Below are 24,990 nucleotides of genomic sequence, written 5' to 3'. Positions count from 1 at the left end.
ATACTAACATTAACATTTGATCATACCAACATTAGCATGGAAACATTTTTAGGCAGTTTTACAGCCTAACTCCCCAGACTCATATATCTTCGTACTATATACTGTACATGCAAATTTTTTAATGAAACATTTTACAGCTTAACTCCCGCGAGTCCTATAACTTGGTACTTAATACATGCTAATTTTTATATTTTTTAAGAAAATTTTACAGCTTAACTCCTGCGAGTCCTATAACTTGGTACTTGATGCATGCTAATTGTTAACATGCTAAATTTTGTTTAAAGTAATTTTACAGCTAAACTCCTGCAAGTCCTATAACCTGGTACTTGATACATGCTAATTGTTAACATGCTAACTTTTTTTTTTAAAGCTAATTTCACAGTTCAACTCCTGCGAGTCCTATATCTTGGTACTTGATACATGCTAACTGTAAGCATACTAACATTAACATTCGAGCACACCAACATTAGCATGGAAACTTTTTTAGGCAGTTTTACAGCCAAACTCCTCAGAGTCATATAACTTGGTACTTGATACATGCTAATCGTTGACATGCTAACTTTTTTTTTGGCTAATTTTACGGCTAAACTCCTGCAAGTCCTATAACTTGGTACTTGATACATGCTAATTGTTAACATGCTAACTTTTTTTTTTAAAGCTAATTTTACAGCTTAACTCCTGCGAGTCCTATAACTTGGTACCTGACACATGCTAACTGTAAGCATACTAACATTAACATGGTCACTTTTTAAGGCAATTTTACAGTCCAACCCCTCAGAGTCCTATAACTTAATACTTGATACATGCTATTTGTTAACATGCTAAGTTTAATTTTTAGCTAATTTTACAGCTTAATTCCTGCAAGTTCTATAACTCGGTACCTGCCACATGCTAACAGTAAGCATACTAACATTAACATTCGAGCATACCAACATTAGCATGGTAACTTTTTAAGGCAATTTTACAGCCAAACTCTTCAGAGTCCTATAACTTGGTACTTGACACATGCTAATCGTTAACATGCTAACTACCTGAAGCTGGATTTAAATGCAAGACGCAAGATGAGAGACTGCTGCGCCATATTTCTCACAGAAACGTGGTTGAAACCAACCGTTCCGGACGAGGCAGTTAGCATCGAGGGGCTAACTATGTTCCGGTCGGACAGGAGCAAATCTCTCACTGGTAAATCCCGAGGCGGTGGTGTTTGCAGGCCATTTTATTTACCAAGGGAATTCAGTGCTATGATCTTCACAGCAGTGTACATTCCCCCCAGTGCTAATACCAAAGAAGCTTTGAATGCTTTGTGCTGCTCCATCAATGAACTGCAAACTACACATCCAGAGGGAGTTTTCATCGTGGCAGGGGAATTTAATCAAGCTAACATGAAAACAGTTTTCCCTCATTTCCATCAATATGTGAATTTTGCAACCAGGGGTGGAAGCAGATTGGACTTGGTGTATAGTAATATTAAACAGGCGTATAAAGCTGCACCACGCCCCCACCTCGGCTCCTCAGACCATCTATCTGTGATGCTAATTCCTGCATACAAGCCCCTGCTGATCAGGAAGCAAGCTACAGTGAAGCAGGCGAGGACCTGGCCAGAGGGAGCAATGTCAGCATTACAAGACTGCTTCGAAACCACAGACCGGGACATGTTCAAAGCAGCCGCCACCAAAAATCACCACACGTGTGGAGGAGTATGCAGAGTCTGTGTCCGCATACATTCAGAAGTGCATGGAGGATGTCAGTGTGATCAAGAACATCCCCACACGGGCCAACGAGAAACCCTGGATGAACAGTGAGGGACGTGCAATGTTGAAGGCTCGGAACAAGGCTTTTAAGTCTGGCGACATGGTGGCTTTAAAAACAGCCAGAGCTAACCTGAACCGTGCCATTAAGGTTGCGAAGCATGCTCACAGTCAGAAAGTGCAGGACTTCTTCAACAACCCCACAAACACTGGACGAATGTGGCAGGGCATACAGGTCATCACAGACTATAAAGCTGCCACCTGTCCCTGTGACAACAGTATCAGCTTCCTAGATGACCTTAACAACTACTTTGCAAGGTTTGAGGCACTTAACACCACTCCGGCGAGAAAATCCATCCCTCGCCCTGATGAGCAGCCGCTCAACCTGGATATAGCGGATGTCCGTAAAACCCTGAGGAGAGTGAACCCCCGGAAAGCACCGGGACCTGATGACATTCCGGGCAAGGTGCTTAAGGGATGTGCAGACCAGATGGCTGGTAAAGCTAATTTTACAGCTTAACTCCTGCGAGTCCTATAACTTGGTACCTGCCACATGCTAACAGTAAGCATACTAACATTAACATTCGATCATACCAACATTAGCATGGAAACATTTTTAAGGCAAGATTTTCAGCCAAACTACACAAGAGTCATATAAATTGGTACTTGATATATGCTAATTTTTATTTTTTTTTAGAAAATTTTACAGCTTAACTCCCGCGAGTCCTATAACTTGGTACCTGACACATGCTAATTGTTAACATACTAACTTTTTTAAAGCTAATTTTGCAGCTTAACTCCTGCGAGTCTTATAACTTGGTACCTGCCACATGCTAACAGTAAGCGTACTAACATTAACATTCGAGCATACCAACATTAGCATGGAAACATTTTTAAGGCAAGATTTTCAGCCAAACTACACAAGAGTCATATAAATTGGTACTTGATATATGCTAATTTTTATTTTTTTTTAGAAAATTTTACAGCTTAACTCCCACGAGTCCTATAACTTGGTACCTGACACATGCTAATTGTTAACATACTAACTTTTTTAAAGCTAATTTTGCAGCTTAACTCCTGCAAGTCTTATAACTTGGTACCTGCCACATGCTAACAGTAAGCGTACTAACATTAACATTCGAGCATACCAACATTAGCATGGAAACCTTTTTTAGGCAGTTTTACAGCCAAACTCCTGCAAGTCCTATAACTTGGTACTTGATACATGCTAATTTTTATATTTTTTTAGACAATTTTACAGCTTAACTTCTGGGAGTCCTATAACTTGGTACTTGATACATGCTAATTGTTAACTTGCTAACTATTTTTAAAGCTAATTTTACAGCTTAACTCCTGCGAGTCCTATAACTTGGTACTTGATACATGCTAATTTTTATATTTTTTTTAGAAAATTTTACAGGTACTTGATACATGCTAATTCTTATATTTTTTTAGAAAATGTTACAGCTTAACTTCTGCAAGTCCTATAACTTGGTACTTGATACATGCTAATTGTTAACTTGCTAACTTTTTTAAAAGTTAATTTTACAGCTTAACTCCTGCATGTCCTATAACTTGGTACTTGATACATGCTAATTTTTATATTTTTTTAGAAAATTTTACAGCTTTACTTCTGCAAGTCCTATAACTTTGTACTTGATACATGCTAATTGTTAACTTGCTAACTTTTTTTAAAGCTAATTTTACAGCTTAACTCCTGCGAGTCCTATAACTTGGTACTTGATACATGCTAATGTTTATATATTTTTAGAAAATTTTACAGCTTAACTCCTGCGAGTCCTATAACTTGGTACTTGATACATGCTAATTGTTAACTTGCTAACTTTTTTTAAAGCTAACTTTATAGCTTAACTCCTGCGAGTCCTATACCTTGGCACTTGATACATGCTAATTGTTAACTTGCTAACTTTTTTTAAAGCTAATTTTCCAGCTTAACTCCTGCGAGTCCTATACCTTGGTACTTGATACATGCTAATTGTTATTTTTTATTTTTTTTATTTTACAGCTTAACTCCTGCGAGTCCTATACCTTGGTACTTGATACATGCTAATTGTTATTTTTTTATTTTACAGCTTAACTCCTGCGAGTCCTATAACTTGGTACTTGATACATGCTAATTTTTATATATTTTTTGAAAATTTTACAGCTTAACTCCTGCGAGTCCTATAACTTGGTACTTGATACATGCTAATTGTTAACTTGCTAACTTTTTTTAAAGCTAATTTTATAGCTTAACTCCTGCAAGTCCTATACCTTGGTACTTGATACATGCTAATTTTTATATTTTTTTAGAAAATTTTACAGCTTAACTCCTGCGAGTCCTATAACTTGGTACTTGATACATGCTAATTTTTATTTTTTTTAATAAAATTTTCCTGCGAGTCCTATAACTTGGTACTTGATACATGCTAATTGTTAACTTGCTAACTATTTTTAAAGCTAATTTTACAGCTTAACTCCTGCGAGTCCTATAACTTGGTACTTGATACATGCTAATTTTTATATTTTTTTGGAAAATTTTACAGCTTAACTTCTGCGAGTCCTATAACTTGGTACTTGATACATGCTAATTGTTAACTTGCTAACTTTTTTTAAAGCTCATTTTACAGCTTAACTCCTGCGAGTCCTATAACTTGGTACTTGATACATGCTAATTCTTATATTTTTTTAGAAAATTTTACAGCTTTACTTCTGGGAGTCCTATAACTTGGTACTTGATACATGCTAATTGTTAACTTGCTAACTTTTTTTAAAGCTAATTTTACAGCTTAACTCCTGCGAGTCCTATAACTTGGTACTTGATACATGCTATTTTTTATATTTTTTTAGAAAATTTTACAGCTTAACTTCTGCGAGTCCTATAACTTTGTACTTGATACATGCTAATTGTTAACTTGATAACTTTTTTCAAAGCTAATTTTACAGCTTAACTCTTGCGAGTCCTATAACTTGGTACTTGATACATGCTAATTTTTTATATTTTTTTAGAAAATTTTACAGCTTAACTTCTGCATGTCCTATAACTTTGTACTTGATACATGCTAATTGTTAACTTGATAACTTTTTTTAAAGCTAATTTTACAGCTTAACTCCTGCGAGTCCTATAACTTGGTACTTGATACATGCTAATTTTTATATTTTTTTAGAACATTTTACAACTTAACTTCTGCGAGTCCTATAACTTTGTACTTGATACATGCTAATTGTTAACTTGCTAACTTTTTTTAAAGCTAATTTTACAGCTTAACTCTTGCGAGTCTTATAACTTGGTACTTGATACATGCTAATTCTTATATATTTTTAGAAAATTTTACAGCTTAACTCCTGCGAGTCCTATAACTTGGTACTTGATACATGCTAATTTTTATTTTATTTTTTATAAAATTTTCCTGTGAGTCCTATAACTTGGTACTTGATATATGCTAATTGTTAACATGCTGACTTTTTTAAAGCTAATTTTACAGCTTACCGGTAACTCCTCCGAGTCCTATAACTTGGTACTTGATACATGCTAATTTTTATATTTTTTTAGAAAATTTTACAGCTTAACTTCTGCGAGTCCTATAACTTTGTACTTGATACATGCTAATTGTTAACTTGCTAAATTTTATTAAAGCTAATTTTACAGCTTAACTCCTGCGAGTCTTATAACTTGGTACTTGATACATGCTAATTCTTATATTTTTTTAGAAAATTTTACAGCTTAACTCCTGCGAGTCCTATAACTTGGTACTTGATACATGCTAATTTTTATTTTTTTTAATACAATTTTCCTTTGAGTCCTATAGCTTGGTACTTGATATATGCTAATTGTTAACATGCTGACTTTTTTAAAAGCTAATTTTACAACTTAACTCCTGCGAGTCCTATAACTTGGCACTTGATACGTGCTAATTGTTAACTTGCTAACTTTTTTTAAAGCTAATTTTACAGCTTAACTCCTGCGTGTCCTATACCTTGGTACTTGATACATGCTAATTGTTATTTTTATTTTTTTTTATTTTACAGCTTAACTCCTGCAAGTCCTATAACTTGGTAACTGATACATGCTATTTGTTAACATGCTAACTTTTTTAAAAGCTAATTTTACAACTTAACTCCTGCGAGTCCTACAACTTTGTACTAGATACATGCTCATTTTTATTTTATTTAATACAATTTTCCTTTGAGTCCTATAGCTTGGTACTTGATATATGCTAATTGTTAACATGCTGACTTTTTTAAAAGCTAATTTTACAACTTAACTCCTGCGAGTCCTATAACTTGGCACTTGATACGTGCTAACTGTTAACTTGCTAACTTTTTTTAAAGCTAATTTTACAGCTTAACTCCTGCGTGTCCTATACCTTGGTACTTGATACATGCTAATTGTTATTTTTATTTTTTTTATTTTACAGCTTAACTCCTGCAAGTCCTATAACTTGGTAACTGATACATGCTATTTGTTAACATGCTAACTTTTTTAAAAGCTAATTTTACAACTTAACTCCTGCGAGTCCTACAACTTTGTACTAGATACATGCTCATTTTTATTTTATTTTTAGAAAATTTTACAGCTTAACTCCTGCAGGTCCTATAACTTGGTACCTGACACATGCTAATTGTTAACATGCTAACTTTTTTTTAAAGCTAATTTTACAGCGTAACTCCTGCGAGTCCTATAACTCGGGTACCTGCCACATGCTAACTGTAAGCGTACTAACATTAACATTCGATCATACCAACATTAGCATGGAAACTTTTTTAGGCAGTTTTACAGCCAAACTCCTGTCAAATACATGCTAACTGGTAACATGCTAACGTTTCATTTCATTTTACATGCGTACACTTCCTAATTATATGACTTGGTATTTGACACATTCTAACTTTTAGCATGCTAACATTAGCATTTCAACGTCGAAATGCTAATGTTAGCATGCTAACGTTAGCATTTCAACGTTGAAATGCATTCACACGCAATTTCTCCTAAAATGACATATTCTAGTTTTTTTGTACGTATTGTTCTAATCCGGAATGTGTTTACTTTTGTCGTTGGAGCGTCTCGCGGGCCAATAAAGAACGAGCTGCGGGCCACAAATGGCCCCGGGGCCGGAGCTTGGCCACCCCGACCTGAAGCAGCCAAATAGCGGACACGGTGAGTTGAAATGTCAGCTATGAGCCATTGTTAGCATGCTAGCTGGCTAACCTAGCGACGTACAGGACAGTTAATTGTTGTAAAGTAACGACACGAACATATTCCTAGTCGCCATTTTCGTCATGTAGTGATGACATCACTCACTATTATCACTAGTGGTGACGTCACTAATACTCGCAATTATCACCATTAGCTGGCGAAGTGGCGACGAGTACGGGAAACCTCGCTGGAGCGGATTACCGACACAAACTCTTCACGTCCAGCTCCGTTAAAACGCGACAGCTTAAAAAATGTTTATCGGCGCGTCGGACTTTGTGGACTTAATCTCAAATTGTCTCACCAAGTGGCCAGTAAAGCTCCCTCCACAGCTTCCGCCATTGTTGTGTTGACGGAGACACGTCAAACGCCGTCAACGGCCCAAGTCTCGCGAGAGTTGTCACGCTCCAAGGGGCGGGGCTAAGGAAATCTTTTTTTAATATAAATATATATATATATATATATATATATATATATATATATATATATATATATATATATATATATATATATAAGCATTATTATACAGTACAAGCCCGTGTGAGACCAAAAGTCACAATTATGAGATAATAAATCGTAATTATGATATAAAAAGTCGAAATATGAGATTAAATGTCATAACTGTTATGAAAAATCATGATTATGTAATACAATTAAATAATAATATAAGTAAAAATCATAATTATGAGATAAAATGTCAAAATGATGAGATAAAAATCTTTATGAGATTGAAAAAAATCGAAATGACGAGATAAAAACATAATTACAAGAAGAAGTCCTAATTATGACATGAAAAATCATAATTAGGTAATAAAAAGTCACAATAAATATGTATACGAAAATATGAGTACAATTCATAAATATGAGATAAAATGTCAAAATTATGAGATAAAAAGTCTTAATTATGAGATTTGAACAAATCTAAATTATGAGATTAAAAAAATATGATTATGAGAAGAAAAATCATAATTATGAGATAAGAAGTCGTAATTATGAAATAAAAAGTCGAGTTATGAGATTAAAAAAAAGTCCTAATTATGACATGAGAAATCATGATTATGTAATATATGAGTAGGAATCATAATTATGAGATAAAATGTCAAAATGATAAGATAAAAAGTCTTATGAGATTTAAAAAAAAAAAAAAAATCGAAATTATGAGATAAAAAAATATATAATTATGAGAAGAAAAATTACAATTATGAGATTAAAAAAAAGTCGTGATTATGAAATACAATGTCGAGTTATGAGATAAAAAGTCCTAATTATGACATGAAAAATTATGATTATGTAATATAATAAAATGATTATATGAGTAAAAATCATATTTTTGAGATCAAATGTCAAAATTATGAGAAAAAAAGTCTTATGAGATTTAAAAAAAAAAATCGAAATTACGAGATAAAAAAAATATAATTATGAGAAAAAAATTATAACTATGAGATAAAAAGTCGTAATTATGAAATAAAAAGTCGACTTATGAGATAAAAAAAAGTACTAATTATGACATGAAAAATGATGATTATGATTATGTAATATAATATATGAGTAGGAATCACAATTATGAGATAAAATGTCAAAATGATAAGATAAAAAGTCTTATGAGATTTAAAAAAAAAAAATCGAAATTATGAGATAAAAAAATATATAATAAGAGAAGAAAAATTACAATTATGAGATAAAAAAGTTGTGATTATAAAATAAAATGTCGAGTTATGAGATAAAAAGTCCTAATTATGACATGAAAAATTATGATTATGTAATATAATAAAATGATTATATGAATAAAAATCATATTTTTGAGATCAAATGTCAAAATTATGAGATTAAAAAGTCTTATGAGATTTTAAAAAATCGAAATTACGAGATGAAAAAAATATAATTATGAGAAGAAAATTAAAATTTTGAGATAAAAAGTCTTTATTATGACATGAAAAATCATGATTATGTAATTAAAAAGTCACAATATATATGTATACAAAAATATGAGTACAATTCATAATTATGAGATAAAATGTCAAAATTATGACATAAAAAGTCTTAATTATGAGATTTAAAAAATGGAAATTATGAGATTAAAAAATATATCGTTATGAGATGAAAATCATAATTATGAGATAAGAATTATGAAATAAAAATAAAGTCGAGTTATGAGATAAAAAAAGTCATAATTATGACATGAAAAATCATGATAATGTAATATAATTCAATAATTATATGAGTAAAATCATAATTATGAGATCAAATGAGAAAAAAAAGTGTTATGAAATGTAAAAAATCGAAATTACGAGGTTAAAAAAAATATAATTACGAGAAGAAGAATTATAATTATGAGATAAGAAGTCGTAATTATGAAAAATGTTGAGTTATGAGATAAAAAGTTCTAATTATGACATGGAAGATCATAATTACGTAATACAAACCCCGTTTCCATATGCGTTGGGAAATTGTGTTAGATGTGAATATAAACGGAATACAATGATTTGCAAATCATGTTCAACCCATATTCAGTTGAATATGCTACAAAGACAACATATTTGATGTTCAAACTCATAAACTTTTTTTTTTTTGCAAATAATCATTAACTTTAGAATTTGATGCCAGCAACACGTGACAAAGAAGTTGGGAAAGGTGGCAATAAATACTGATAAAGTTGAGGAATGCTCATCAAACACTTATTTGGAACATCCCACAGGTGTGCAGGCTAATTGGGAACAGGTGGGTGCCATGATTGGGTATAAAAACAGCTTCCCAAAAAATGCTCAGTCTTTCACAAGAAAGGATGGGGCGAGGTACACCCTTTTGTCCACAACTGTGTGAGCAAATAGTCAAACAGTTTAAGAACAACGTTTCTCAAAGTGCAATTGCAAGAAATTTAGGGATTTCAACATCTACGGTCCATAATATCATCAAAAGGTTTAGAGAATCTGGAGAAATCACTGCACGTAAGCGGCATGTGGTGATATCCTTTAGCGATTGATGTCGGTTTTTGATACAGTGCCGTCTGAGAATCGAAGGTCACGGTCATTCAATGTTGGTTTCCGGCCATGATAACTTGCACAATTGGTGGCTGACTAAATACTTTTTTGCCCCACTGTATATTAAAAAACTATCCAATATATAAGTAACATATATAAATGATCTTATAAGCAAGGTAATATTTAACAGAATATAAACATGATCCAATATATAAGCAATATAACATTTAACAGGATATATATAAATATATATATATACAATTTTATGTATATAAAAAAAAAAGTTGACAGAATTCAAATGCAATAAAATTCAGTGTCAAAAAAGCTTTCGTAATAAAAAAAACAAAGTAACTTCCATAAGTTTTGGATTTTTCTACCCTGAATTTTTAAACATTGTAAAAATTGTCTGCATAATACGACGTGAAAAACTACAGCTCGCAAAAGTCCACAAGTTTTAATGTGAATATTTGTGACAGGGAATGTTAGCACTAACACACATTGCGATGGTCGTGTGCAGTAAAGACAAAGTAGTGCAACACAAGAACTTTATTGGGGTGGAAAGTGGCTTTGGTCAGCAAAGATGAAGAGTGTTTCTCTGTACAAGATCATGACTCATTTCTCGGCAAACAAAAATAGAATCAACTGTACAATAGAAGGGAGACTATTCTTCTTCAGGTCAAAAGTCGGTGCACGGACATCCAGAACATGCTGCACAGAACGTATTAAAAAAGTAGATAAAACAGGCAAAGTAAAGTAAAAAAAAAAACATTCGCTAATGAACTTTTATCCAATCAACTTTGACATGTTTATGAGAAGTGCGTCCAAACAAAAAAAATAAAAAAATAAAAGAAGAATAGGCTGCATTCCAAAGCCTTGGAAAGGGAAGAGAAACAATGCAGCGAACAGTTCAAGGTGGGTTGGGACATCACAGCGTCGGCGGCTTGAGGCCGTACTTCCTGGCCACCTCGGTCTGGGCGTAGGCCGCGTCGCACAGAGAGTACAGGTGGGCCATCTCCATCTCGGACTTGGCCAGGTTGATGGACTTGTTGAACATCTCGATGGCTTTGTCCAGGTTGCCCCTGGAAGGAAGTCGCTCGGGGTCACACACACACGCACACACACTCACGGTCAGGTGGTTCAAGCCTACCTTTGGACTTCGATGGTTCCCATGGTCTCGTAGGCAAAGTCACATTTGTTGTCAATCTCGATGGCCTTGCCGATCAGGTCCAGACCCAAGTCCAGGTCTTGCTTCCACTGCAGCTGTAATAATCTGCACAAACACAAACACACCTTTCCTTTCAAAAGTGTCCGATACGGCTGAAACCTGTATCATGATATCAGTGTTTCATATCGATAATTGTTGATGTTTTCATGACTTGTGGAAAATAAAGAGCAGGATATAAATATTTTCTTGTAAATGTAACTTCCTGGGATTGTAATCCCTCAGTTTGTGTGTTTAGCTGTGAGCAGCCTAAAGCCTAGCATGTTAAAAAGAGGTTCGGGGGAGCCTGGCTGCCCTGATGGAACCATTGCTGCGGGGTACGCGAGAGATTCCTGGGATAAATGGAGAATCATGTGCCTCTCAGTCCTTTCCATCCAGGACGTGGAAGACATCTACCTATTTGGAACCGTGATCGCGGGGCACCTGCTGATTGGGCTGGACATTGCTTTGGTGTATCGTCAAATTCGTAAGACGATGGCAGCCACTCAAGGAGCCCAAAGGCTGTTCGTCGCAATGGAAGGTTTGGGCCGGGCTGTGGGATCACAGTCTGAGGCGATTTCTGAACTGAATCGCAAGATGGATCACATCATGGAAAAGCTGGTTGAAAGGGAGAAATTGGATATGAGGGCCAGCGTGGACGAATAGAACAGACAAGCCATTGTAATGTCTGCTCGCGGAAAAACAAAAATCCTAATCTACGATTTGACTCCCTCGAATGGCTTTGACGCAGGAGCAGGCTGTTCTGAAAACATCCCCGAGGACACCTCAATGATGGACGCTTTTGACCTCCCTCCCTCCTCAACGACACCTGGAGTCGAACTTTAGCTGGCATGCAGAACGACCCCAGGCCTATGGACCCTACATCAACACACCCAAGACAATGGGCATATATACACCCCCCACCCATCCCACACCTTCACCACCGCTTAATTCCCCTTCGGTGTGATGGACGGCTGGCAGCGCTTTATAGCAGCAGTCGACCTCCAGGGCCCCAATGTTTATGTGTGCATGGCATGGAGGTTTTTCCCCACTTCAGACTAGGCCCCCTTAGGGGGAACGGGTTTGTGCTAAAAACATAGTTTCGTTGTACTTGTTGCAATGACAATAAAGACCTATACCTATCCTGTGCTGGTGTACCTAATGAAGTGTCCTGTGCCGCAGCGTTGCTAAGATACCAGTCTTACTCACCCCTTGTGCACGTAAGTCGTGGCGTTGTCTGGCTCCAACTCAATGCACTTGTCGTACATCTCATCTGCCTTTCCAAACTGCTGCTGATCAGTCAGAGCCTGCAGAGAAGACGTTTACTCGATGACATCGCCAGTATGACGCAACATGAGGCGAGTAGGAACGTGTATGACGCAACATGAGGAGAGTAGGAGGGTGTATGACGCAACATGAGGCGAGTAGGAGCGTGTATGACGCAACACGAGGAGAGTAGGAGCGTGTATGACGCAACATGAGGCGAGTAGGAGCGTGTATGACGCAACACGAGGAGAGTAGGAGCGTGTATGACGCAACATGAGGCGAGTAGGAGCGTGTATGACGCAACATGAGGCGAGCAGGAGTGTGCATGATGCAACATGAGGCGAGTAGGAGCGTGTATGACGCAACATGAGGCGAGTAGGAGTGTGTATGACGTAACATGAGGCGAGTAGGAGCGTGTATGATGCAACATGAGGCGAGTAGGAGCGTGTATGATGCAACATTAGGCAAGTAGGAGCGTGTATGATGCAACATGAGGCGAGTAGGAGCGTGTATGACGCAACATGAGGCGAGCAGGAGCGTGTATGATGCAACATGAGACGAGTAGGAGCGTGTATGACGCAACATGAGGCGAGTAGGAGCGTGTATGACGCAACATGAGGCGAGTAGGAGCGTGTATGACGCAACATGAGGCGAGTAGGAGCGTGTATGATGCAACTGTGGGCTTTGTACCGAGGATGTCGTTGTGGCTTGTACCGAGGATGTCGTCGTGGCTTGTGCAGCCCTTTGAGACACTTGTGATTTAGGGCTATATAAATAAACATTGATTGAATAAACATTGAACATGAGGCGAGTAGGAGCGTGGATGATGCAACATGAGGCGAGTAGGAGCGTGTATGACGCAACATGAAGCGAGTAGGAGCGTGTATGATGCAACATGAGGCGATTAGGAGCGTGTATGACGCAACATGAGAAGAGTAGGAGCGTGTATGACGTAACATGAGGCGAGTAGAAGCGTGTATGACGCAACATGAGGCGATTAGGAGCGTGTATGACGCAACATGAGAAGAGTAGGAGCGTGTATGACGTAACATGAGGCGAGTAGAAGCGTGTATGATGCAACATGAGGTGAGTATGACGTAACATGAGGCAAGTAGGGGCGTGTATGACGTAACATGAGGCGAGTAGGAGCATGTATGACGCAACATGAGGCGAGTAAGAGCGTGTATGATGCAACATGAGGCGAGTAGGAGCGTCTACGATGCAACATGAGGCGAGTAGGAGCGAGTATGCCGCAACATGAGGAGAGTAAGAGCGTGTACGACGCAACACGAGGAGAGTAGGAGTGTGTACGATGCAACATGAGGCGAGTAGGAGCGTGTATGATGCAACATGAAGCGAGTAGGCGCGTGTATGATGCAACATGAGGCGATTAGGAACGTGTATGACGCAACATGAGGCGAGTAGGAGCGTGTATGACGCAACATGAGGTGATTAGGAGCGTGTATGATGCAACATGAGGCGAGTAGGAGCGTGTATGACGCAACATGAGGCAAGTAGGAGCGTGTATGATGCAACATGAGGCGAGTAGGAGCGTGTATGACGCAACATGAGGTGATTAGGAGCGTGTATGATGAAACATGAGGTGAGTAGGAGCGTGTATGATGCAACATGAGGCGAGTAGGAGCGTGTATGACGCAACATGAGGCGAGTAGGAGCGTGTATGACGCAACATGAGGCGATTAGGAACGTGTATGACGCAACATGAGGAGAGTAGGAGCGTGTATGATGCAACATGAGGCGAGTAAGAGCGTGTATGATGCAACATGAGGCGAGTAGGAGCGTGTATGACGCAACATGAGGCGAGTAGGAGCGTGTATGACGCAACATGAGAAGAGTAGGAGCGTGTATGATGCAACATGAGGCGAGTAGGAGCGTGTATGACGTAACATGAGGCGAGTAGAAGCGTGTATGATGCAACATGAGGCGAGTATGACGTAACATGAGGCAAGTAGGGGCGTGTATGACGTAACATGAGGCAAGTAGGGGCGTGTATGACGTAACATGAGGCGAGTAAGAGCGTGTATGATGCAACATGAGGCGAGTAGGAGCGTCTACGATGCAACATGAGGCGAGTAGGAGCGAGTATGCCGCAACATGAGGAGAGTAAGAGCGTGTACGACGCAACAAGAGGAGAGTAGGAGTGTGTACGATGCAACATGAGGCGAGTAGGAGCGTGTATGACGCAACATGAGGCGAGTAGGAGCGTGTATGACGCAACATGAGGCGAGTAGGAGCGTGTATGATGCAACATGAGAGGAGTAGGAGCGTGTATGACGCAACATGAGGCGAGTAGGAGCGTGTATGACGCAACATGAGGCGAGTAGGAGCGTGTATGACGCAACATGAGGCGAGTAGGAGCGTGTATGATGCAACATGAGGCAAGTAGGAGCGTGTATGATGCAACATGAGGCGAGTAGGAGCGTGTATGACGCAACATGAGGCGAGTAGGAGCGTGTATGACGCAACATGAGGCGAGTAGGAGCGTGTATGATGCAACATGAGGCAAGTAGGAGCGTGTATGACGTAACATGAGGCGATTAGGAGTGTGTTTGATGCAACATGAGGCGAGTAGGAGCGTGTATGACGTAACATGAGGCGATTAGGAGTGTGTATGATGCAACATGAGGCGAGTAGGAGCATGTATGACGAACATGAGGCGATTAGGAGCGTGTATGATGCAATATGAGGCAAGTAGGAGCGTGTATGATGCAACATGAGGCGAGTAGGAGCGTGTATGATGCAACTGTGGGCTTTGTACCGAGGATGTCGTCGTGGCTTGTACCGAGGATGTCGTCGTGGCTTGTGCAGCCCTTTGAGACACTTGTGATTCAGGGCTATATAAATGAACATTGATTGAATAAACATTGAACATGAGGCGAGTAGGAGCGTGGATGATGCAACATGAGGCGAGTAAGAGCGTGTATGATGCAACATGAGGCAAGTAGGAGCGTGTATGACGCAACATGAGGCGAGTAGGAGCGTGTATGATGCAACATGAGGCGGTTAGGAACGTGTATGACGCAACATGAGGCGAGTAGGAGCGTGTATGACGCAACATGAGGTGATTAAGAGCGTGTATGATGCAACATGAGGCGAGTAGGAGCGTGTATGACGCAACATGAGGCGATTAGGAACGTGTATGACGCAACATGAGGCGAGTAGGAGCGTGTATGACGCAACATGAGGTGATTAGGGGCGTGTATGATGCAACATGAGGTGAGTAGGAGCGTGTATGATGCAACATGAGGCGAGTAGGAGCGTGTATGACGCAACATGAGGCGAGTAGGAGCGTGTATGACGTAACATGAGGCGAGTAGGAGCGTGTATGATGCAACATGAGGCGATTAGGAGCGTGTATGATGCAACATGAGGCGATTAAGAGCGTGTATGATGCAACATGAGGCGAGTAGGGGCGTGTATGACGTAACATGAGGCGAGTAGGAGCGTATATAATGCAACATGAGGCGAGTAGGAGGGTGTATGACGCAACATGAGGCGAGTAGTAGCGTGTATGACGTAAGATGAGGCGATTAGGAGCGTGTATGATGCAACATGAGACGAGTAGGAGCGTGTATGACGTAACATGAGGCGAGTAGGAGCGTGTATGATGCAACATGAGACGATTAGGAGCGTGTATGACGCAACATGAGGCGAGTAAGAGCGTGTATGATGCAACATGAGGCGAGTAGGGGCGTGTATGACGTAACATGAGGCGAGTAGGAGCGTATATGATGCAACATGAGGCGAGTAGGAGGGTGTATGACGCAACATGAGGCGAGTAGGAGCGTGTATGACGTAAGATGAGGCGAGTAGGAGCGTGTATGATGCAACATGAGGCGAGTAGGAGCGTGTATGACGTAAGATGAGGCGATTAGGAGCGTGTATGACGTAACATGAGGCGAGTAAGAGCGTGTATGATGCAACATGAGGCGATTAGGAGCGTGTATGATGCAACATGAGGCGAGTAGGAGCGTGTATGATGCAACATGAGGCGAGTAGGAGCGTGTATGATGCAACATGAGGCGAGTAGGAGCGTGTATGACGCAACATGAGGCGATTAGGAGCGTGTATGATGCAACATGAGACGAGTAGGAGCGTGTATGACGTAACATGAGGCGAGTAGGAGCCTGTATGATGCAATATGAGACGATTAGGAGCGTGTATGACGCAACATGAGGCGATTAAGAGCGTGTATGACGCAACATGAGGCGAGTAAGAGCGTGTATGATGCAACATGAGGCGAGTATGACGTAACATGAGGCAAGTAGGGGCGTGTATGACGTAACATGAGGCGAGTAGGAGCATGTATGACGCAACATGAGGCGAGTAAGAGCGTGTATGATGCAACATGAGGCGAGTAGGAGCGTCTACGATGCAACATGAGGCGAGTAGGAGCGAGTATGCCGCAACATGAGGAGAGTAAGAGCGTGTACGACGCAACAAGAGAGTAGGAGTGTGTACGATGCAACATGAGGCGAGTAGGAGCGTGTATGACGCAACATGAGGCGAGTAGGAGCGTGTATGACGCAACATGAGGCGAGTAGGAGCGTGTATGACGCAACATGAGGCGAGCAGGAGCGTGTATGATGCAACATGAGACGAGTAGGAGCGTGTATGACGCAACATGAGGCAAGTAGGAGCGTGTATGACGCAACATGAGGCGAGTAGGAGCGTGTATGACGTAAGATGAGGCGAGTAGGAGCGTGTATGATGCAACATGAGGCGAGTAGGAGCGTGTATGACGTAAGATGAGGCGATTAGGAGCGTGTATGACGTAACATGAGGCGAGTAAGAGCGTGTATGATGCAACATGAGGCGATTAGGAGCGTGTATGATGCAACATGAGGCGAGTAGGAGCGTGTATGATGCAACATGAGGCGAGTAGGAGCGTGTATGATGCAACATGAGGCGAGTAGGAGCGTGTACGACGCAACACGAGGAGAGTAAGAGCGTGTATGACGCAACATGAGGCAATCGTGTATGATGCAACACGAGCCGAGTAAGAGCGTGTATGATGCAACATGAGGCGAGTAGGAGCGTGTATGACGCAACATGAGGCGAGTAAGAGTGTGTATGATGCAACATGAGGCGAGTAGGGGCGTGTATGACGTAACATGAGGCGAGTAGGAGCGTGTATGATGCAACATGAGGCGAGTAGGAGCGTGTACGACGCAACATGAGGCTAATAGGAACGTGTATGACGCAACATGAGGCGAGTAGGAGCGTTTACGACGCAGCATGAGGCGAGTAGGAGCGAGTACGCCACAACATGAGACGAGCAGGAGCGTGTATGATGCAACATGAGGCGAGTAGGAGCATGTATGACGCAACATGAGGCGATTAGGAGCGTGTACGACGTAACATGAGGCGAGTAGGAGCGTGTATGACGCAACATGAGGCGATTAGGAGCGTGTATGACGTAACATGAGGCGATTAGGAGCGTGTATGATGCAACATGAGGTGAGTAGGAGCGTGTACGACGCAACATGAGGCGAGTAGGAGCGTGTATGATGCAACATGAGGCGTGTAGGAGCGTGTATGACGCAACATGAGGCGTGTAGGAGCGCGTATGACGTAACATGAGGCGATTAGGAGCGTGTATGACGCAACATGAGGCGATTAGAAGCGTGTATGATGCAACATGAGGCGATTAGGAGAGTGTTCGCCGCAACATGAGGCGAGTAGGAGCGTGTACGCCGCAACATGAGGCGAGTAGGAGCGTGTACGCCGCAACATGAGGCGAGTAGGAGCGTGTATGACGCAACATGAGGCGAGTAGGAGCGCGTATGACGTAACATGATGCGATTAGGAGCGTGTATGACGTAACATGAGGCAATTAGGAGCGTGTATGACGTAACATGAGGCGATTAGGAGCGTGTATGATGCAACATGAGGCGAGTAGGAGCGTGTATGACGTAAGATGAGGCGATTAGGAGCGTGTATGACGTAACATGAGGCGAGTAAGAGCGTGTATGATGCAACATGAGGCGATTAGGAGCGTGTATGATGCAACATGAGGCGAGTAGGAGCGTGTATGATGCAACATCAGGCGAGTAGGAGCGTGTATGATGCAACATGAGGCGAGTAGGAGCGTGTACCCACCTGAGCGTAGAGAGCGTAGCCCTCAGCACACCTGGGGAACCTTCTGATCACGTCCTCGAAGCCGTCCATGGCGATCTGGACTTGTGAGGAGTTGTTGCCGGTGTATGCTTGTCTGTACTGAACAGCAACACTCGTGTCATCGCTGGGAAAGGAGGCGGGATTAAGAGTTGCGTCGGAGGCGGAGACGCACTTACCAGGGCGAAACATTTCTGGGCCTGGGCGAGAGCCGAGTCGGGCCTCAGCAGGATGCACTCGTCAAAGTCGCCCACCGCCTCGTCCACCTGGTCCAGCAGGATCTTCAGCTGAGGAGACAAGGGCGCGGTGAGAGCTTGGCCACGCCCACCTGCCCCTCCGGGCTCCTCCTACCTGCCCCCTGTGGTGGTACACGTCGGGGTTGCGGGTGTCGATCTCGGCCGCCATGTTGAAGTCTTGCGTGGAGAGCTGCGGCTGCTGCTGCTGCATGTACATGCTGCCCCGCTTGATGAGGGCGTTGGCTCGCAGCTGCAGACCGGGGACACAAAGGCCTTGAGACCATGGCAACAGGTGGCGCTATAACCCCTAAACAAACGCCAAACACTCAAATATATCGGCAGGGGTGTCCAAAGTTTTGAATGGTAGCATTCTAATGTTAGCGTGATTGCATTGTTAGAATAATTGTAAGTTATCACAATTTTTGTTTAACTGAGTTCAAGGCAAGAAGACAAAAGCCGTCTTTGAAACCTACCAAGAGTAAGGCTCGTAAAACTCCACTGTGTAGGGGGGGGGGAAGCAAGATGAAGGTGTTCCTGTGTTCTTTTATGTATGGTAATCAACAGAAAGATATTGTTCTAATCCAAGGACTTCAAAGCGAAGAGATGACAGGATCTGCCCAATTTCCAGACGACCTCTTTTTGAAGTAATTTTATGGACCCCTTTTTGAACTATTTTAAAAACTCTTTTTGAACGGACCTTTTCTGTGAATTGTTTACGACCTTTTCTGTGAACTTTTTGCGACCTTTGTCCTTTGGAAACAGTGGTGGCCATGTGGTTGGGCAGGGTCCAAAATAAAAGAAGGAGGCATGCAATCTTTAGGCAGAGCGTGCTGGAGATTGTACAAGGGTACAGTGTGTCCAGGCGTTTCTCCTCAAATGAGTCTAAATTGAATTCGGTCTCTGTTTAATTATTTGCCTCTTGTCTTGTTTAATAGATGTCATCAGTGTTTGAAGATGACAGTCATATTGATACTTGATGTATGTTGACGTTAGCATATATTTTGGTACTTGACACATGGTATTTGTTTTATCATTTTAACATACTAATGTTCAGAGGTGTGGACTCGAGTCACATGATTTGGACTAGTCATGAATTTGATGACTTTAGAGTCGACTTGAAAAAATGTAAAGAGACTTGCGACTCGACTTAGACTTTAACATCAATGACTCGTGACTTCACTTGGATTTGAGCCTTTTGATTTGACAAGACTTGCTACTTTCTCCAAAACCCAAAGATTAAAAAGTTATTCAGGAGCGCTTCGTATCTTTCATTTTGTACGTGTGTGTGTCAGTACAACATCCAATCAAATTACATCCACCTTCTTTTCATCCCACAGCATTCATCCAATCAAATTGCAGGACCACCAACAAAGAAGAGCTGTCAACGCGCCAGTGAGAAAAAATTATACCAAAGATAGTTTCGTTCGGGTATTAAAACTACGAGTTGGTCAACAAAAAACGAATTGCAGTATGCAAAACATGCGGTTCGAAGATTACAGACGGACAACTTCCAACTTTGTTCGACATTTGAAGTTGCACAAAGAACGCAACGTAAGTTAGCGTTTATTGGCTAAGTAACGTAACTTTTATTTGCTGTGTACCGTATTTTCCGCACTATAAGGCGCACCGGATTATTAGCCGCACCTTCAATGAATTACATATTTCATAACTTTGTCCACCAATAAGCCGCCCCGGATTATAAGCCGCGCCTACGCTGCGCTAAAGGGAATGTCAAAAAAACAGTCAGATAGTTCAGTCAAACTTTAATAATATATTGAAAACCAGCGTTCTAACAACTCTGTCCCAAAATGTACGCAAATGTGCAATCACAAACATAGTAAAATTCAAAATGGTGTAGAGCAATAGCAACATAATGTTGCTCGAACGTTAATGTCACAACACACAAAATAAACATAGCGCTCACTTTCTGAAGTTATTCTTCATTCGTAAATCCTTCGAATTCTTCGTCTTCGGTGTCCGAATTGAAAAGTTGCGCAAGCGTGGGATCCAAAATGGCCGGTTCCGTCTCGTCGAAGTCATCGGAGTCAGTGTCGCTGTTGTTGTCCAGTAGTTCTGTGAATCCTGCCTTCCGGAAAGCTCGGACCACAGTTGTGACCGAAATATCTGCCCAGGCATTTACGATCCACTGGCAAATGTTGGCGTATGTCGTCCGGCGCTGTCTGCCCGTCTTAGTGAAGGTGTGTTCGCCTTCGGTCATCCATTGTTCCCACGCCGTTCGCAGTCGTGATTTGAATGCCCTGTTGACACCAATATCCAGCGGTTGGAGTTCTTTGGTTAATCCACCCGGAATGACGGCGAGTGTTGTATTTGTGTGCTTCACTTGTTTTTTGACACCATCTGTGATGTGGGCGCGCATAGAGTCGTATATCAACATGGACGGAGCTGTGTGAAAAAAGCCACCCGGCCTCTTCGCGTAAACTTCCCTTAACCACTCGCTCATCTTTTCTTCATCCATCCATCCCTTCGAGTTAGCTTTTATGATGACGCCGGCTGGAAAGGTCTCTTTTGGCAAGGTCTTCCTTTTGAATATCACCATGGGTGGAAGTTAGCATGGCAAGCTAGAACCACAGTGAAGGATGACTTCTCATTCCCTGTGGTGCGAATATTCACCGTACGTGCTCCCGTTCCACAGTGCGGTTCACAGGAATATCAGTTGCTGTGAAATACGGTAGTAATCCGTGTGCGGATGGAGAGATTGCGTCTTTTTATGAACCGGATCCTTGTCGCTTAGTAGGAGCCATTTTGTGGTCTTTACAGATGTAAACAGGAAATGAAACGTACGGTGATATCCGCGCGTTTTTTCTTCTTCTTCCGGGGGCGGGTGGTTGCTTACAGTAGAAGAAGAAGCGCTTCCTGTTCTATGGGGGCGGGTGCTTTCCTTGGCGGTTGCTTGCGTAGAAGAAGAAGCGCTTCCTGTTCTACCGGGAAAAAAGATGGCGGCTGTTTACCGAAGTTGCGAGATCGAAACTTTATGAAAATGAATCGTAATAAAGCGCACCGGGTTATAAGGCGCACTGTCAGCTTTTGAGAAAATTTGTGGTTTTTAGGTGCGCCTTATAGTGCGGAAAATACGGTAGTTAAAGGCCTACTGAAACCCACTACTACCGACCACGCAGTCTGATAGTTTATATATCAATGTGTGAAGCTAATATTTACATATTGTGTATTACATTTCAGTATGTTAATTGAATCACATAGCTTATACATTTGTCATTGTGTGTATTTCAGTTTAAAAAAAAAAAAACAGTCCAGTGCAAGACAAAAGTAAAGATAGGAAAAGACAAAGCAAGATCAACAACAATAAAGAGCCTAAATGGATTAATCTGCTTTGGAACTTTGTTAGACGTCTTGGATTGTTTGTTAGCTGTCTGCCAAGCTGTATAACCTCAACACGTATAGTGAGGGCAGAACAGGCAATAAGCAATTATTGCCAGGCTTCGCTCTCATGTAAGGAGGGAAGAATTGTTGATTGATGACTGTGGTGTTCTTAGTGTCATAGTGTGTGTAGTTAGTATGTTCCAATAGCAGCAGAAGTGCACTTTTTGGAGAGCTGTATTATTTTCAGTTTTGTGCCCAAGGGACTGAGTAACAACAGTAGATATATATTTTTTTAGGGGGGGGTAACAGTCAATATTTATTATTTTATTTTGTTTTTTTCTTATAAAATAAAAGTGAGCTTTTGTTAAACCAAATATTGTGTTTTTTTCCATATACAACAACCTATCTGGATTCGATTAGAGAATCGATAAGGAATCGGTTCGATAAGAGGATTCGACAATGGGATCGAACTCGATAATTTCTTATCAAACATCATCCCTAATGATAACATTAACATATCTTTTTCAACTCGGGTATACATCTGTCATGTTTTGGTATTTCACTAATTCTAACTGTAGGCATGCTATTGTTAGCATAATACTGTTAGCATGTTTCCTTTTGAGCGCTTTTTAAAAATGTTTTATTACTTGATGCTATCTGGCATCTTAGTTCGACTTTGGCTCTTCAGCATTCACATCAAATTCGTAACAAAAAAGCATTTTCTTGTAAATTTATACGGGTTTTGAAGGTGAAAACCACCAAAACGGCCTTCGATCTTTTGATTAGTCAGTCTGTGGCCCTCACTGGAAAAAGTCTGATCTACAGAGTTTGACATATTGCCCATCGTCAATGAGAAGAATGTTAAACACATCAATGACCTTGATCAACGATAAGTTGTTCTGAGCTCCTGTTTCCATGCTAGTGTTGTATTGAGCAGCCAAATAGCGCACTCACTCGCTTCAAGATGCAATTAGTAATGTTGATCTATTACTAACTTTTGAACACACACAACTAGGGATGGGTACCGAATCCAGCTATTTTTTTGGCACGGATCGAATCCCACAGGTCCTCCTGGGCACCGCTTCACATAAAACCCAACGGTCACGCCCTCTTTAGCAAACTACTTCTCTGTAAAATTTCCAATGCCAACTAAGACAATAACTCAAAAAAACGCTCCAACGTGAAGGCCCCACTTTTCCAAAAATACACTAACTTGATGCTAAAACCCATTGGCGTTGCTATTGACATGCTACTAATTAGCATTAGCGGTTTTACATGGCGATTTCAACGCCTCCAAATGTGTTCATGAAAACTACAACTAAGATGCACGTTACACTCAAACAGCTGGTGCGTAATAAGTACAATACTTACAGTATTAACACTTTGTAGAGCGCAACAAAAGACAAAGACAGCAAAGACTGAAGTGACTAGGCAACACACCATAAACCAGTGTTTTTCAACACTAGTGTGCCGTGAGATTAGCTAATTTCACCTATTTGGGGTCAAAAATATTTTTGCAAACCAGTAATTATAGTCTGCAAATGATGTGTTGTTGTCTAGAGCTCGTCAGAGTAACCGTGTAATACTCTTCCATACCAGTAGGTGGCAGCAGGTAGCTAATTGCTTTGTAGATGTCGGAAACAGCGGGAGGCAGCGTGCAGGTAAAAAGGTTACTAATGCTTAAACAAAAAATAAACTAAAGGTGAGTGCCCCTAAGAAAAGACCTTGAAGCTTAGGGAAGGCTATGCGGAACGAAACTAAAACTGAACTGGCTACAAAGTAAACAAAAACAGAATGCTGGACGACAGCAAAGACTTACTGTGGAGCAAAGACGGCGTCCACAATGTATATCCGAACATGACATGACAATCAACAATGTCCCCACGAAGAAGGATAAAAACAAAGTACCGTATTTTTCGATTATAAGTCGCAGTTTTTTTCGTAGTTTGGCCGGGGGTGCGACTTATACTCTGGAGCGACTTGTGTGTGAAATTATTAACACATTACCGTAAAATATCAAATAATATTATTTAGCTCATTCACGTAAGAGACTAGACTTACCGATAGAAGAGGAAGCGGCGCATTGTCTACCTTTGGAGTTGGCAGAGTTGTTTAGAAGCGACCCCGAGGAAAAAGATTTCATGGGATTTAGCAATTAGGAGTGACAGATTGTTTGGTAAACGTATAGCATGTTCTATATGTTATAGTTATTTGAATGACTCTTACCATAATATGTTACGTTAACATACCAGTTGTTTATTTATGCCTCATATAGCGTACACTTATTCAGCCTGTTGTTCACTATTCTTTATTTATTTTAAATTGCCTTTCAAATGTCTATTCTTGGTGTTGGATTTTATCAAATATATTTCCCCAAAAAATGCGACTTATATATGTTTTTTTCCTTCTTTATTGTGCATTTTCGGCCGGTGCGATTTATACTCCGGAGAGATTTATAATCCGAAAAATGCGGTAGATGCGGGAAATATCGCTCAAAGGAAGACATGAAACTGATACAGGAAAATATCAAAGAAAGACAAAAAAAAATAAAATAGGAGCGCAAGACAAGAAGTAAAACACTACACACAGGAAAACAGCAAACAACTCCAAATAAGTCAGGGTGTGATGTGACAGGTGGTGACAGTACACCTACTTTGAGACAAGAGCTATAGTAATGCATGCTTGGTTATGGTTTAAAGTCATATCCAACAATTGCGACAACGACTTTTTACTGTCAACTGAGTTTCGTTTTTTTTAATGATTTCTGCTGGTGGTGTGCCTCGGGATTTTTTTCAACGCAAAAAACGTGCCTTGGCTCAAAAAAGGTTGAAAAACACTGCCATTAACTACACATGCGATCAGCTCATTTTTAAATGTTGCAATAAAAAATTAT

The 24,990-nt window shown here is 40.7% G+C and overlaps 2 protein-coding genes across 4 annotated transcripts in view; both read right to left on the bottom strand.

Annotated features, from left to right (window-relative positions):
- Positions 1–7,341, bottom strand: part of tbc1d23 (TBC1 domain family, member 23) — a 72,840-nt gene extending 65,499 nt beyond the window's left edge. For all 3 annotated transcript variants that reach the window (XM_061977541.2, XM_061977542.2, XM_061977543.2), the window contains exon 1: positions 7,244–7,341. In XM_061977541.2, the coding sequence (XP_061833525.1) occupies positions 7,244–7,281 (38 nt within the window). In that variant the 5' untranslated portion in view covers positions 7,282–7,341. The remainder of the gene's footprint in view (positions 1–7,243) is intronic.
- Positions 7,342–10,448: 3,107 nt separating this feature from the next.
- Positions 10,449–24,990, bottom strand: part of tomm70a (translocase of outer mitochondrial membrane 70 homolog A (S. cerevisiae)) — a 46,709-nt gene continuing 32,167 nt past the window's right edge. The window contains exons 7-12 of the mRNA XM_061977540.2: positions 18,874–19,008; positions 18,702–18,809; positions 18,508–18,624; positions 12,328–12,425; positions 11,065–11,187; positions 10,449–10,996 (exon numbers count right to left, since the gene is read on the bottom strand). Coding sequence (XP_061833524.1) covers positions 10,843–10,996; positions 11,065–11,187; positions 12,328–12,425; positions 18,508–18,624; positions 18,702–18,809; positions 18,874–19,008 — 735 coding nt within the window. The 3' untranslated portion in view covers positions 10,449–10,842. The remainder of the gene's footprint in view (positions 10,997–11,064; positions 11,188–12,327; positions 12,426–18,507; positions 18,625–18,701; positions 18,810–18,873; positions 19,009–24,990) is intronic.

Source organism: Nerophis lumbriciformis, linkage group LG18 (genome assembly GCF_033978685.3).
Source record: "Nerophis lumbriciformis linkage group LG18, RoL_Nlum_v2.1, whole genome shotgun sequence".
Classification (NCBI taxonomy): Eukaryota; Metazoa; Chordata; class Actinopteri; order Syngnathiformes; family Syngnathidae; genus Nerophis; species Nerophis lumbriciformis.
Note: the sequence above shows the minus strand (reverse complement) of the source record. Positions and strands in the feature narration are given on the sequence as shown.